The following is a 12917-nucleotide window of genomic DNA, read 5'->3' on the forward strand; positions in this document are numbered from 1 at the left end:
AGTAAGTAATTATAATTCAGTTATTCTCGACTTTCTGGTGTGTAGCAAGCTAAGATTTTTTTTTTTCGTTTTGGTTGTTTGGTACCGAAAACTATTTCTGGAATTAAAATTTGGACAAATTAAAATAAAGAAACCGATATGTACAAAGAGCAGTGAAGCAGCATGCGAACATGCGTCACCCCGCACGCACAGCCGCCAGGGGGCGCTAGCTCCAACAATCGCCTCCTTGTGACGGGGATTTGGGAGGCTTCTGGGAAAAGATGGCAGCTTCCTTTTGTTTGTGTGGATTTGCTGGGCTCCGAGTGGGGGTTTAAAGGCGTTTTTCGGTGGATACCCGGACTTCTGTCGCACACTAGGGGGGTTCACAGCACCGGTTTATCCAGAGTCTTGAACCGGAGAGGTCATGGAGAAGAGCAGCAGCATCGACAGCCTGGGCTCCAAGCGCTCCTCCTCCCGACAGCCAAGTGTTGATTCATTGTCCAGGTATCTGAAACCACCACAACACAACGCTTTCGCAGCTAAATAAAAGCTTTAGAGGTTAATTATTAGGGTTTTATCACCTAAGATAATGTGTCTTACTTTTTGTAACCTTTCAGAAGTGACTGTTGAGACCCCGGTCATGTAATCCGGGTCACAAACTGGGACGAGACGACCAATAACGTCAGCAGTAAATTAGGGCACCGCTGTGACGGTTTATCAATTAATATCCGGTTTTAATAGATTATTCGAATAATCACATACGTTTTGATGTGATCCAGTCAAGTTACCGGAGCCTTCACTGATGACATATGCGTATTTGTTGCATTGATTGTCATACTTATCGTTTTTGATTAAATTTGTATCCTCCGCCCCAGGATGTTGCATTCAAATGAATTGTTTTATCCAAAACTTGAAGATGTAAGAAAGTTATACAGCAGAAGAATACTTTTGAGAAGCTGGAACTAGACACAACCTGTCTTTTTCTTTTTGTTTTGCATCATAAATGATCTAAACAACATTATGGATAGGAACCCACAGGACAGAGAAGATATAAAGTTGATGTGATGCAGTGGTGGTATACAAATGCCATAGTGAAAGAGAAAGGAGATGAGCTCAATGCATCATTGAAGGTCTCCACCAGCCTAGGCCTTTAACAGTCCAGACTAAAAGCTTTGTCAAATAGGAATTCAGTTATCACAAGTGGAGGGAAGTCATTGTTTTTCTTTCCTCATTTGTCGTCGTATTATCTTTTACCAGCACGTCCACCTCTCGCTCGGACCGGTCTGCCCAGACCAAACCGCCGTCTGCCATGTCCTCTGACTCCGTGTCAACCTCTGCAGAGTTTTCCCCAGAGCTCAGGGTCAGTAGGCTCCACATAGCTCGATCCTATTCTTCTATTGTGTTCAAATAATTTGTGATAATAGCTGAAGCATGACCCTCCTCCTTCTCTGCGTTCCTCAGGTCAAGCCCAAAGCCACTGTCAAGGTAGAACATTTCATGAATGATACTTCAGATCAAGAGACTTTTCTGACTTAAAGTCATAATTTGTATGTGATGTTTGCAGAAGGTGCTGAGAGACTCGGACAAAGAAGAACCACAGTTACTTCCAAATGAAACCGTGCAAGACTTGGGCAAGTTTTCTCTGCAATCACAACCATTAGTAATACATACGTTGTTCCTGGCTAAATCAACATTCTTTTTTTTTAATTGATTTTGTAGCCCAAGATGTCACCTACTTCTGTCCTTTCACTGGAGCGCTGAGGGGAACAGTGACTATTACCAACTACAGGCTTTTCTTCAAATGCATGGACAGGGTATGTTTGGACAACTTTTAACAACCACAGTAAGCAGTTCAAGGAATCGTTCTGTTTTGGCTGATGGGTCATTTGGTCTTTAGGAGCCGGCTTTTGTGCTCGACTTGCCCCTCGGGGTGGTGAGTCGTGTGGAAAAGATCGGGAGCGCTTCGAGCCGCGGTGATGTGTCCTACGGGCTGGTTTGCAAGGTGAGTGCGCTGTGGGAATTTTGTAGAATAACCGCACCTGATGATATTTACAGGTTACAGATGCAGAATACTGTATGAACAAGACTGTCGCAGTCAGAGGTCATTCAGAAACTGAACCTCTGAGAAGCTCTGTTTCCACAACAGCATACAAGGCCATAACGGCTATGAAACCATATTTACATGCAGTTGTTGACCTCCGAGTTTGACCGTGACCTGCTGCTCTGCCTCTATGCAGGATATGCGTAATCTACGCTTCGCACACAAACAGATGGAGGACACACTCAGGAAGTCCATCTTCGAAGTCCTGATGAAATTTGCGTTTCCTGTTTCCAACGGGCTGGTGAGTGACTGTCAGCCTCAATGTTGCTGACGTTGCAGCTCTGCACAGACTACAGACTGATAAATCTGTCCCTCCTACCACTCTCCACAGCAAATCTTTGCCTTTGAATATGGACAAGTGTTTCCTGAAAATGGATGGAAGGTGTATGACCCTGTGTCCGAGTACAAAAGACAGGTATGACACCGGAGAATGCTTTGTTACATTTTAAAGGAAGCGTCTTACAGTGGGTGCTGGTGTGTTTCTTTTTTTGTTGTTGTTGTTGTTCAAGGGTATACCCAATGAAAGCTGGAGAATAACAAAAGTAAACGATCACTACGAGCTGTGCGACACCTACCCGTCAACTCTGGCCGTACCTGTCAACATACCTGACGAAGAGCTGAAGAGAGTCGCAGGATTCCGAGCGAAGGGAAGGATACCTGTGAGTGGCTGCTCCTCTTTATGGATGTTCCTATCCTCTCATGCCGCAAGCTTTGCAGGAGCACGTCCGTGCTAATATTTGGTTGCTTGTAGGTGTTGTCATGGATCCATCCAGAGAGCCAGGCGACAGTCACCCGCTGCAGTCAGCCGATGGTCGGGGTAAACGGGAAGCGCAGCAAAGAGGACGAGAAATACCTCCAGGCGATCATGGATGCCAACGCTCAGTCCCATAAACTCTTCATTTTTGATGCCAGGCCCAGTGTCAATGCTGCTGCCAACAAGGTCTCTAAGTCTCATTTTAAAAACACAATATTTAATATAGCTGTAAGTGGCATTGATCAGGGTCCAAGCAGCCTTGTAGATGTTGTTGCAAAAAATTCAGAAACCTCCACTCCAGTTTACGAAACCTCCACTGGGATTCAAACCCCTCATCCAAAGGGTTGAGAGACAACCAGCAACAAGGCAAAGTTGTCAATGCAATATATTGAGAAAAGTTACTGTACCAAATAAACTTTCTACATGGTTTTTGATATCAGAACCCAATTGCAAACTTGACGGTTACAGCGCCACCTATGGGTGCAGTACCTCATGTTTTATAGTCTGAGTAGTGCAGGGTGTTTCCAACCTGCCAGCCAATTCTGGTGATTCTAGGCCTCACGGTTTTTGCTGCACAATAATAATTGAAAAACAAAATGGGACTTCTACAACTTTGCTGCCTGGAGCTCTAATTAAAAGGAAAAGCGTTGTATTTTAATGTCGTCTGTCTTCTGTCCACGGAGGTCAAAGGTTACTGTCAGTTGTTGTACAACATACCTTTTGTTGGTCTTTGCTCAGTGGATCTCCATAACCAACCTGCCCTCTGCTTGTTTTCTACAGATGAAAGGAGGTGGATATGAAAGTGAGGATGCGTATCAAAACGCTGAGCTGGTGTTCTTGGACATTCACAACATCCACGTCATGAGAGAGTCTCTACGCAAGCTGAAGGACGTGGTCTACCCAAATATCGAGGACTCCCACTGGCTCTCCAATCTGGAGTCCACTCACTGGCTCGAGCACATCAAGGTGAGCATAACGATTGAAGTAAAAACATGGAAGATGAGCTGATACCGTGCTCTTCTTCACCGTGCTTATGTTTGTGTATCCGTGTTCGTGTGTGCAGTTGATCCTGGCCGGAGCGCTGAGGATCGCAGACAAAGTGGAGTCGGGGAAAACGTCGGTGGTGGTGCACTGCAGCGACGGCTGGGACCGCACGGCGCAGCTCACCTCCTTGTCCATGCTCATGCTGGACGGCTACTACCGCACCATCCGTGGCTTCGAAGTGCTGCTCGAGAAAGAGTGGCTGAGTTTCGGTCACCGCTTCCAGCTGGTAAACAAATCAGCTTGTACTTTTGTCATTATGAAAATCTCAGCGTAGTCAGGTGGCATTCAAAGCTCCAGATGCACAACTGATTTCTCCTTCTTTGGTTTGTGCCAGCGTATCGGTCACGGCGATAAAAACCACACGGACGCAGACCGTTCACCTGTTTTTATTCAGTTCATCGACTGCGTCTGGCAGTTGACTCGCCAGGTAAGTAACACGTTTCGAACTAAGGTGCTGGATGTGAAAAAAAAAAAGAAGATATTTTAAGGATATTAATGAATCTGTTTTTATACAAGTTTCCTGCAGCCTTCGAGTTCAATGAATACTTCCTGGTCACCATCCTGGATCACCTGTACAGCTGCTTGTTTGGGACGTTCTTGTATAACAGCGAACAGCAAAGGCTGAAGGAAGTAAGGAGATGTTTGTTTCTCTCAAAAATGTATGATTTGGGGAATTTCTTGAGGCACAAATAGTGCAAAGAATCAAAGTCTGTCACCAGTTCGGAGGTTGGTTGCATGGTCAGCGACGGTGACGTCCACACCTTCTATTTTACAGGAGATTCCCAAGAGGACAGTCTCGCTATGGTCCTACATTAACAGCCAGTTGGAGGAGTTCACCAATCCTTTGTATGTGAACTACTCCAACCATGTGCTGTTCCCGGTAGTCAGCCTGCGCCACCTGGAGCTTTGGGTTGGCTACTACATCCGCTGGAACCCTCGCATGAGACCTCAGGTATGTCGTGAAGCCTGGTTACTTCAGTACGCCGTTAAAAATCCAGTAAACAGCACTTCATTATACGTATTCCAATGTTTTCCTTCTGCCAGGAACCCGTTCATCAGCGCTACAAGGAGCTGTTGGCAAAGCGCGCCGAGCTGCAGAAAAGAGTGGACGAGCTGCAGCGAGAGGTAACGAACCGCTCGGCCTCCTCTTCCTCCGAGCGGGCGGGCTCGCCCACGCGCTCCATCACCCCGGTGCAGACCTTCGTTTGACACAAACCTGCCGCCTTGTAACGGCCACAGAAGCGGAAGCCGTGTGAAGGTGCCGCACTGTCGCAATAAGTAGCCCACACTTTGGTGCCATGAAGGACCTGTGTACAAAGCTGCCTGTTTGAGTGACACACACACACAGACACACAGCGTTCACACACTACCACCAAAAGTTTGAATAGGCAGATTCCTATAGTTGCATCTCTCACAGGGCACGTAGAGTCTGCACTTGACTACAGCCATGTTGAACTGTTACTCCAGGTCTGAGAAGACATGTCACCAGAATAGCGAGAACGGTTTTAGCATACCTACAATCAGTGTTTCTTCAAGTACACTAAATATTACTCGGGTTAAATCTTTATGCCTTACACACTTCATAGGAACACGCATTCCTTGCTCTTCATTTCAAAAGCACTACAGCAGAAGCAATTGAGAAGATGTTCAGTGCAAAGATTATTTTTGCTCATGAACGAAAACTTGTACTAAAACCAACTAAACAGCTCGGGAGTTGTTTGATATTCATTTAGAAATGCAGCTGAAGGCCTGTAACATTAGCTTCTTCTAATATTAAACAAATAGTCAAAGAGTACATTAAAAAAAAGTTGTCTTCACAAATCAGCTCCTTTTAGATGGTTGTGACCAAATATCTTTTTTGAAGGAATACTTTTATGTGTCATGGATGACATTCCTTTCACTGAGTGAGTTTAAGTTTCATTTTTCAAACTAGTTAACAGTATTTATTATCTTGTAGTTCAGACTTGTATTTATAAGTCACAAACCTTCTATCTCACTTTAGAAGTTGATTTGAAATCGCTCCATACAATATGAATAACTTGCAAAAAATATGCAATGTTCATTTAGTCCCAGTAATCATTTATGTGTAAATGTTTCTTGCAGATGCTCTTCAAAGCCAGAATCAACCAATATCAGTTTTATAGGCAGCAGAATGTGTAACACCACGACTAATTTACTTTGGTTGTTTGCTTTTTTTAGTTTGATTATCTGTGCCTTGTTCTGAATGACTGGGAGACTAACAGAAGAAGAGTGGGCACAGTTTGTAATTGCGTTTAACAGTAAATACAGTGTTTTAGCCTTATAGCCTTTCCACTGCGTATGTGAATACTTACAATAAACACGCGACTCGGCCTCAATTCATTCAGTACGATTTGTTACGTTAGCATGATGTGATCACGACACCCTCCGGTCCGTTTCTGGGGTTTAGCTGTCATTGTTTCAATTTAATCGCTGAACCCTAATTACACGTAGAACAACAATTTGTCTTTCTAGCATTAAATATCTCTGATCATGCTTTCACCATAAAACAAAAGATAAAGAGTGCCTTTTATTATAAATTAAGAAAGATCAAGTCCTAAATCAGTGTGACTGTGGGGCAGTCTAGACTTTGATCTGAAAACATAAACACAACCATATTCTTAAGCTTTAAGACATCCTGAAGTAATTAACAGACATGTTATTCCTTATGACCTTTCTATTTATTCATGCATCTACATCTGTATTCACATCTGTGTTGCCACCGACACTGAATTACTCTCCCTTTAAGAGGAATGGAGGGTGAAATCATGGCTGCAGTGCTGTTTGCTTTTCATGACTTTAAAACTTGAATTTAGACAGGGATTTACTGCAGGCAGCAGCAATGTCACACTGTACTGTCAAATATCAAACTGTGCTAAAACATATAATAAAAATGCTGATACTATGTAGGAAACTCTTTGTTACCTTTTGGGGTCTTTTTTTTAATTATTATTATTATGTCTGCAAAAAAGAAAAGGAAACAATATTTCCAGCATTGATAACGTTGTTTGTGTTTTGTCGACTAACAAGCGGTTAACTCAAAGGAGTCACACAAAGATGTGATAAAGGAGCAGAAGTATTCAGAACCTTAAGAGAAAGTACTAATTCAGCAGTATGAAATACTCCATTACAAGTGAAACAAATCCTACTTAAGTAGAAGGACATGAATGTTAGCAGAATGTAGTTAAAGTGCAGTTGCTTCCATTATAGTTGTGATTTCCCATTGTCCCTAGATAGTCCCTATTATCAGGTGCTTTTTTTTTAGTATCGCAGTGAGCTGCAGTCTCCTCCGAAACTCCCGACAACAGGGTCCCGGGACAAAACACCACAACACAGTTAACTACACTGTCTCCTCTGCAAGCTGAGGATGGGTTACATCCTTTTATACACAGTCTACGGTTACATCATAACAATGTATCCACATATCTGGACAACTTGAGAATTTGCAGATTTTAATGGGGATGGTGTGACATTAATGACTCAATATTTACAATCAAATAAAAAAAAAAAATTAAACTCTCAATAAACACGAGTTCATTCGTCACTTTGGTGATGAAACTAGTTAAAGACTGCACGTTTATAAAGTGATTATACGTGATGTGGAAACGTGTTGAATGAAATCCTGACACGTGATTGGCTCCGCAGATTTAAAAATGTAAATCCCGCGGATGGATGTTGTGTCGCGATAGGTTTCCTTTCTTCTTCGGGAGCTGTCGGCCACTTCCGGTTACATGACGACGACGGCGTCGATACGAAAAGAGAGAAGGAAAACACAAGGAAAATAGCTTTCTTGGCGAGAACAGCGGAAACTTGGACATAAATAGCCAAATCGTTACCAGCGGGTTGCTTCTGTGGCGGCACAACAAATCGGTCGAGCCCGAGTTCGTGTGGCTGGATGACGTACGAGCAGTGAAAGCCCACAGATATCTGGAGTTTATTGTTCTTCGCCTGCTCCCTCCAGCTAAGCTATTTCTGTGTTGTCCTCCGCTACGTAGCCGAGCCAGCTAACGCCAGCTAAAGCTGGATGCCAACGCGGTGCGTGTCCTCAATTAAGCGAGCGGCTGGAAAGGAAAATAGCGCCGTTAATCCGTTCAGTTTGCAGCTGGACTCGGGCTCTCCTCCACCTCCACCTCCTCCTCCTCCTCCTCCTCCTCCGCCTCCTCTCTGCTCGGTGGTTTCCAGTCGGGTCGAGAAATGGCAACGTCGGCTCTGTACGCCTGCACGAAGTGCAACCAGCGGTACCCCTTCGAGGAGCTGTCGCAGGGCCAGCAGCTGTGCAAGGTTTGGGAGTGTGAGTGTGTGTGTGTGTGTGTGTGTGTGAGATCGAGGATGGCTGCAAACAAGACGTAAACAATCAGGAGATTTAAAAAAAGAAAAGAGTGTGTGCGTGTTGTGGCCGCCCCCCCGGGGGTGATGGTGTTCAGACCAAGCAGCAGGTTAGGCAGGCTAAGATTATGCAACCAGATAGCGTAACCATGTTTGGGTGCTGTTTGTTAAAGAGTAATACCACAATTACGACACCGATTTCACCTGCTGAATATTTGCTCGCGGAGCATTAAATGAAGTATACTACTTGTCACTGCCAACGTGTTGCTCTTGTAGGACTTCAGATGTAGTGGCAGTGCTGATGAGCAGACCTCTTTTCTGCCAGAGAACAGCATTATGAAGGATAACTTTGCTGTCACGCTCCCCTGGTGAATATTTGCTGTAAATATATCTCCAGCACTTTCTCCCTGATCAGTTGCAGAAGTCTTATTTGCATGTACAAGGTCAGCTACTGAACACTATGATGCAGACAACTGTTGCATCTCTTTATCAAAGGGTTTTACATTTTTGTTAAAGTTACATTTGCCCAGCAGTTATTCACTGATTATGGCTTTAGTTACACTAGTGCCAAACCAAATTTACAATATCCACATTACTTTTGATAGATGATCACAAGTAATGTGGATATTTTAACTAAGTGGATAAAGGCAAATAATAAAAGAGGCAGAACAGTCTGGTAAATTCACTGTATAATCTTACTTCACTGTAATGCAGCCTTTAAAAACAGGGAAATACAACAATCATGGTTTATTACAATATTAGGAGATCCAAACGATATATCCAAAGACAATATCTATTCTCATACCACAATAGGATGAATTATTGCCCAGCCTTAAGTTACCTAAAATACGAAAAAACGTACTTCTAATTAAATATACAAGTGTTTGATTGTGGCCAATAGTCTGCCAACATACAGGAGCTCCAATTTCATAAGTACCATTTTTCCATGTCTGTGCGTATGCTATAACAAAAAACATAGCATGCTGGTGGAATTAGGAAAACATACTAGGATTCAGCGAGCACCAAATACATAAACAGACTGTCACGAGAACACTGACATTTCTTTGTTTTGGTGCCGTAGGAGTGTCGCATCGCACACCCCATCGTGAAGTGCACGTACTGCAGATCTGAGTTTCAGCAGGAAAGGTAACGCGTGTGCTCCTAGCGGTGATGATTTCCACCTTTTATTCTCGCAAATCCAATGAGTTTCTTTGCTTTTTTATAAAATTTGTTTTCTTCTGTTTATTCTTTACAGTAAAACAAATACAATCTGCAAGAAATGTGCCCAGAACGTCAAACAGTTTGGAACAGTGAGTTGCAGGTTTCTGCCGAAGCACGTCCAACACCAGCTGTTTTCCTCACTCCAGCTTTATTGACTTAATTTTTCATTTTATAGTTGTTTTTGTCTGTCTTTGCAGCCCAAGCCCTGCCAGTACTGTAACATCATTGCAGCTTTTATCGGGACAAAGTGTCAGCGTTGCACCAACTCAGAGAAGAAATATGGACCGCCACAGACCTGTGAACAATGCAAACAGCAGTGCGCCTTTGACCGTAAGGAGGAGGGCAGGAGAAAGGTATGAAACATCTAACACACGTGCAGTGTAAGTATACAATAAGTGGGTAACAACGAGTCTTACGAGCTCCTGTCTCGTGTTACAGGTGGATGGTAAACTGCTGTGCTGGCTCTGCACGCTGTCCTACCGCCGCGTCCTGCAGAAGACGAAGGAGCAGAGGAAGGGCTTCGGTTCTTCCAACTCCTCATCCCTCAACGAGAAGGACCATCACTCCAGACAGCACCATCATCACCACCACCACCAACACAGACACAGCAGTTCTCACCACAAGTATGTCGAGCCACTTCTCTCTCAGTCAGAGTTGCTTTTCAGCTCATAATGGTGAAAACGATTTGTGTTTTTGGCTAAGTTTGCCCATCTTTTACAGACTGAGTGGGAGCTTGAGTCCTGAGCAGGAGCAGGGACTGTGGAAGCAGAGGTAAAAATGTCTTTCTTATTTGAGCTATAAATTGTACCTGCGCTTGGCAGAAGTTTTATGTACGCTGCAATCTTGGGGGTTTTTGCAGCCATAAATCGTCTTCAATCCAGAAGGAGACTCCAAAGAAGAAACCAAAACTGGAAATGAAGCCATCCAACGGGGACAGGTATGACTGCTGTTGTAACTGTTGGGGAAACGTTAACTCAAATTTTTTTCCTCGCGTAAAAAAATAGTTATTGCTTAAACCTCCATCCACAGTGACTACCCAGCTCAGCATTAGCTTCATGCTCCCTCCTCTCTCCCACCAGTAGTTCCATCACCCAGTCTATGGATTCTGGTGGAACGGACAACTTCATTCTCATCAGCCAGCTGAAAGAGGAAGTGATGTCACTGAAGAGACTCCTGCAGCAACGAGATCAGACCATTTTAGAAAAGGACCGAAAGGTGAGTCATCGGCGTCGACTAACCTCCAGCGCTAATCAGTCAGAGCTTATTTTGAAGTAGTGATTGAATGATGAAATTCTCCTCCAGCTCACAGAGCTCAAAGCCGACTTTCAGTACCAGGAGTCCAACATGAGAGTGAAGATGAACCAAATGGAGAAGTCGCACAAAGAATCTATGGAGCAACAGCAGGTAGGAACACGTGTTTAGTGTCATGAAAATGGCCAATAATGGAAGTGCTCCATAGTTTAAACATCTTTCTAGAATATTGTGGGACAAGATGTGCGTGTTGTGTTTTCTTTTTCCCTTCACTGCTCTCAGCTCCTTATTAACTAATAAAACATGCACCCTGTATTCACTGTGTCGGTGTTAAGGCCCAAATGTTTGATGTGCAGGTTCTAAGCAGAGCTGCCACATTCATGAAATTTTAGTTGACAATTAATTGTAATACAGATAATTGAAAGTCTTTTTCTGTTCATTTTATGTCAGTATTAAAGTATCATGGTTTCATAACACACGTAAACCTAAGAAAGAAGAGGCATTTATTGGCGTTGACAATTGGAACATGTAAATGCCACATTTGAACACCACCTTTTTGCTGCAAATCCTACAAATCACCTCCTCCAAGTTATCGGACTTTCCTATTTATCTGGCTTAAAACAAAAATGTGCCCATAGCGGTCCTGTTGCTGTTTGGCTTTGCAACTAAATATATCATGTTGGTGTCAATAGGTGGTCGTATATTAGAAGTTAAGTGCTTGAAATAAATGTCTGGTGGTGTCTCTGTTGTGTTGGATATGTGCAAAAAGTAATATCCTAAAGCCAACTTGTGTGTTTTCTGCCATTCAAATCAACCAAGATTAGAAGCTGTTTAAAAAAAAATAATAATAATTCAGCTATACATCTAATTTCTAACACAGTTTATCATTTGTTTCCATAGTCCAAGAACCGGGAGTTGATGAAACAAGTGGCTGCCCTCTCAAAGGGGAAAAAGTTTGACCGGACAGGAAGTTCACTGCTGTTGCCCTAACAATAGGCCGGCTAGCAGGGTAACGACACAGAGCGGCTTCATTTTTGTAACACTGTGAAAGTCTCCCTCCTGTGTTCCCTCATTGCCGTCAACGTCAGCTATTCTAAATTGGTGAAAGCCAGAGACCATGTTCGGCCATGGAAATCAATTGTTAAGTCAAAGCAAACCTTTTTCTGTAAATGTTAACATGTTTTAGATATTTTATGTCGACTTTTCCACTGGATCATAGGACGCGACTTTGGATGGGGATGGAGCCCTCGTTTTTAACACTGCCGGGCCAAAACAAAAAGCATGGTGTGCATATGTGGATAGCATTCTGTTGACTCAGTGTATCCACCTAATCCTTATGGATGTCATGCATTTTATTTATTCAACTGTATTTCTTAGCTTTTTTTTTTTTTTTTTTTTTTTTTATTATTATTATTTCCTCACAACATACTAAGAGAATATCCCACATTTTGGGTGGTTTTCTTCAATAGCAACTAGTTCTATTTTTCTAAATGGATGCGATTGTTGAGGACAAGCTCTCCTTCATGGAGATCATGTGCAACTTTACAGTGTATGCAAACGTGGGAAGGGTGACCACTGAGCTGCTGCTCACCAGTACAAAACTCTCTCAGTAACAATTCAGACAACAACCAATGAACACTTTGACAGGCTGTCCGATAGGCGGCTCTTGGCTGCCCTCTTTCTCACTGTGTGACAGCTGTAGTGCTTTGCTGTTTCTCTTTAGTGGAACGATTGTAATACTGCATGATTTTACTGCCAGATATCGGATGGCATTGTGGTCAGACTTCTCCCCCCTCCCCCCTTTTAATTAGTTTTTTAAGAATCACTTGTAAATGTGTTACTGGGGTCAGCCATTGTATTTAAACTTATTGCTTGTATCTGTTTTAGTGAGTACAGTATGTGTATGGTAAGGCCAGTTGAAATTAACATGTCTGTAGAAGATGCTTTTTAAAGGAACACGCCGATCACCCGACATTATTGGGCTGGTTTCATACTGTGGTGTCCAGGATCACTTTTGTACTTTTTTCCAATCCAAGTGTTTTAAAACTATTAAAACTGGCTAAACTGTTCGTGTATGCTTGTTTTTATTCATCTTATAGATGTTCTTTGGAAGTTTGGTACCTCTATTGCTTTTAAATAATAGTGCGCATATAGTAGAAATACAGTAAAAATGTGGGACGTTTATTGAATAAGTTTTCACCTTGGAAGGATTACCACTGCTCA

At 43.0% G+C, this 12917-nt stretch overlaps 2 protein-coding genes across 2 annotated transcripts; both read left to right on the top strand.

Annotated features, from left to right (window-relative positions):
- Nucleotides 1–234: 234 nt before the first annotated feature.
- On the top strand, nt 235–6781 carry mtmr2 (myotubularin related protein 2). Its single transcript, XM_069725531.1, has 16 exons — nt 235–483; nt 1237–1339; nt 1441–1464; nt 1544–1610; nt 1699–1793; nt 1877–1981; nt 2217–2321; nt 2412–2495; nt 2590–2739; nt 2832–3020; nt 3615–3800; nt 3898–4104; nt 4213–4305; nt 4395–4508; nt 4654–4830; nt 4923–6781. The coding sequence occupies exons 1-16, from the start codon at nt 404–406 to the stop codon at nt 5085–5087; spliced, it is 1944 nt and encodes a 647-aa protein (XP_069581632.1). The 5' UTR covers nt 235–403; the 3' UTR covers nt 5088–6781.
- Nucleotides 6782–7622: 841 nt separating this feature from the next.
- On the top strand, nt 7623–12763 carry fam76b (family with sequence similarity 76 member B). Its single transcript, XM_069725532.1, has 10 exons — nt 7623–8177; nt 9304–9368; nt 9478–9532; nt 9641–9796; nt 9882–10066; nt 10164–10214; nt 10303–10380; nt 10523–10658; nt 10746–10847; nt 11595–12763. The coding sequence occupies exons 1-10, from the start codon at nt 8091–8093 to the stop codon at nt 11682–11684; spliced, it is 1005 nt and encodes a 334-aa protein (XP_069581633.1). The 5' UTR covers nt 7623–8090; the 3' UTR covers nt 11685–12763.
- The last annotated feature ends 154 nt before the right edge of the window (nt 12764–12917 follow it).

Source organism: Brachyistius frenatus, unplaced genomic scaffold, assembly GCF_029030835.1.
Source record: "Brachyistius frenatus isolate BFR_SWC_R1_liver_20210118 unplaced genomic scaffold, ASM2903083v1 Contig_428, whole genome shotgun sequence".
Taxonomy (NCBI): Eukaryota; Metazoa; Chordata; class Actinopteri; family Embiotocidae; genus Brachyistius; species Brachyistius frenatus.

Bases quoted from the DNA above. Each gene is read 5' to 3' on its own strand.
- mtmr2 (XM_069725531.1), top strand. From the start codon at position 404: ATGGAGAAGAGCAGCAGCATCGACAGCCTGGGCTCCAAGCGCTCCTCC. The intron at 1,340-1,440 runs GTCAGTAGGCTC...TGCGTTCCTCAG, and splicing joins AGTTTTCCCCAGAGCTCAGG to GTCAAGCCCAAAGCCACTGT. The intron at 1,794-1,876 runs GTATGTTTGGAC...TTTGGTCTTTAG, and splicing joins TCTTCAAATGCATGGACAGG to GAGCCGGCTTTTGTGCTCGA.
- fam76b (XM_069725532.1), top strand. From the start codon at position 8,091: ATGGCAACGTCGGCTCTGTACGCCTGCACGAAGTGCAACCAGCGGTAC. The intron at 10,067-10,163 runs GTATGTCGAGCC...CATCTTTTACAG, and splicing joins CACAGCAGTTCTCACCACAA to ACTGAGTGGGAGCTTGAGTC. The intron at 10,381-10,522 runs GTATGACTGCTG...CTCTCCCACCAG, and splicing joins AAGCCATCCAACGGGGACAG to TAGTTCCATCACCCAGTCTA.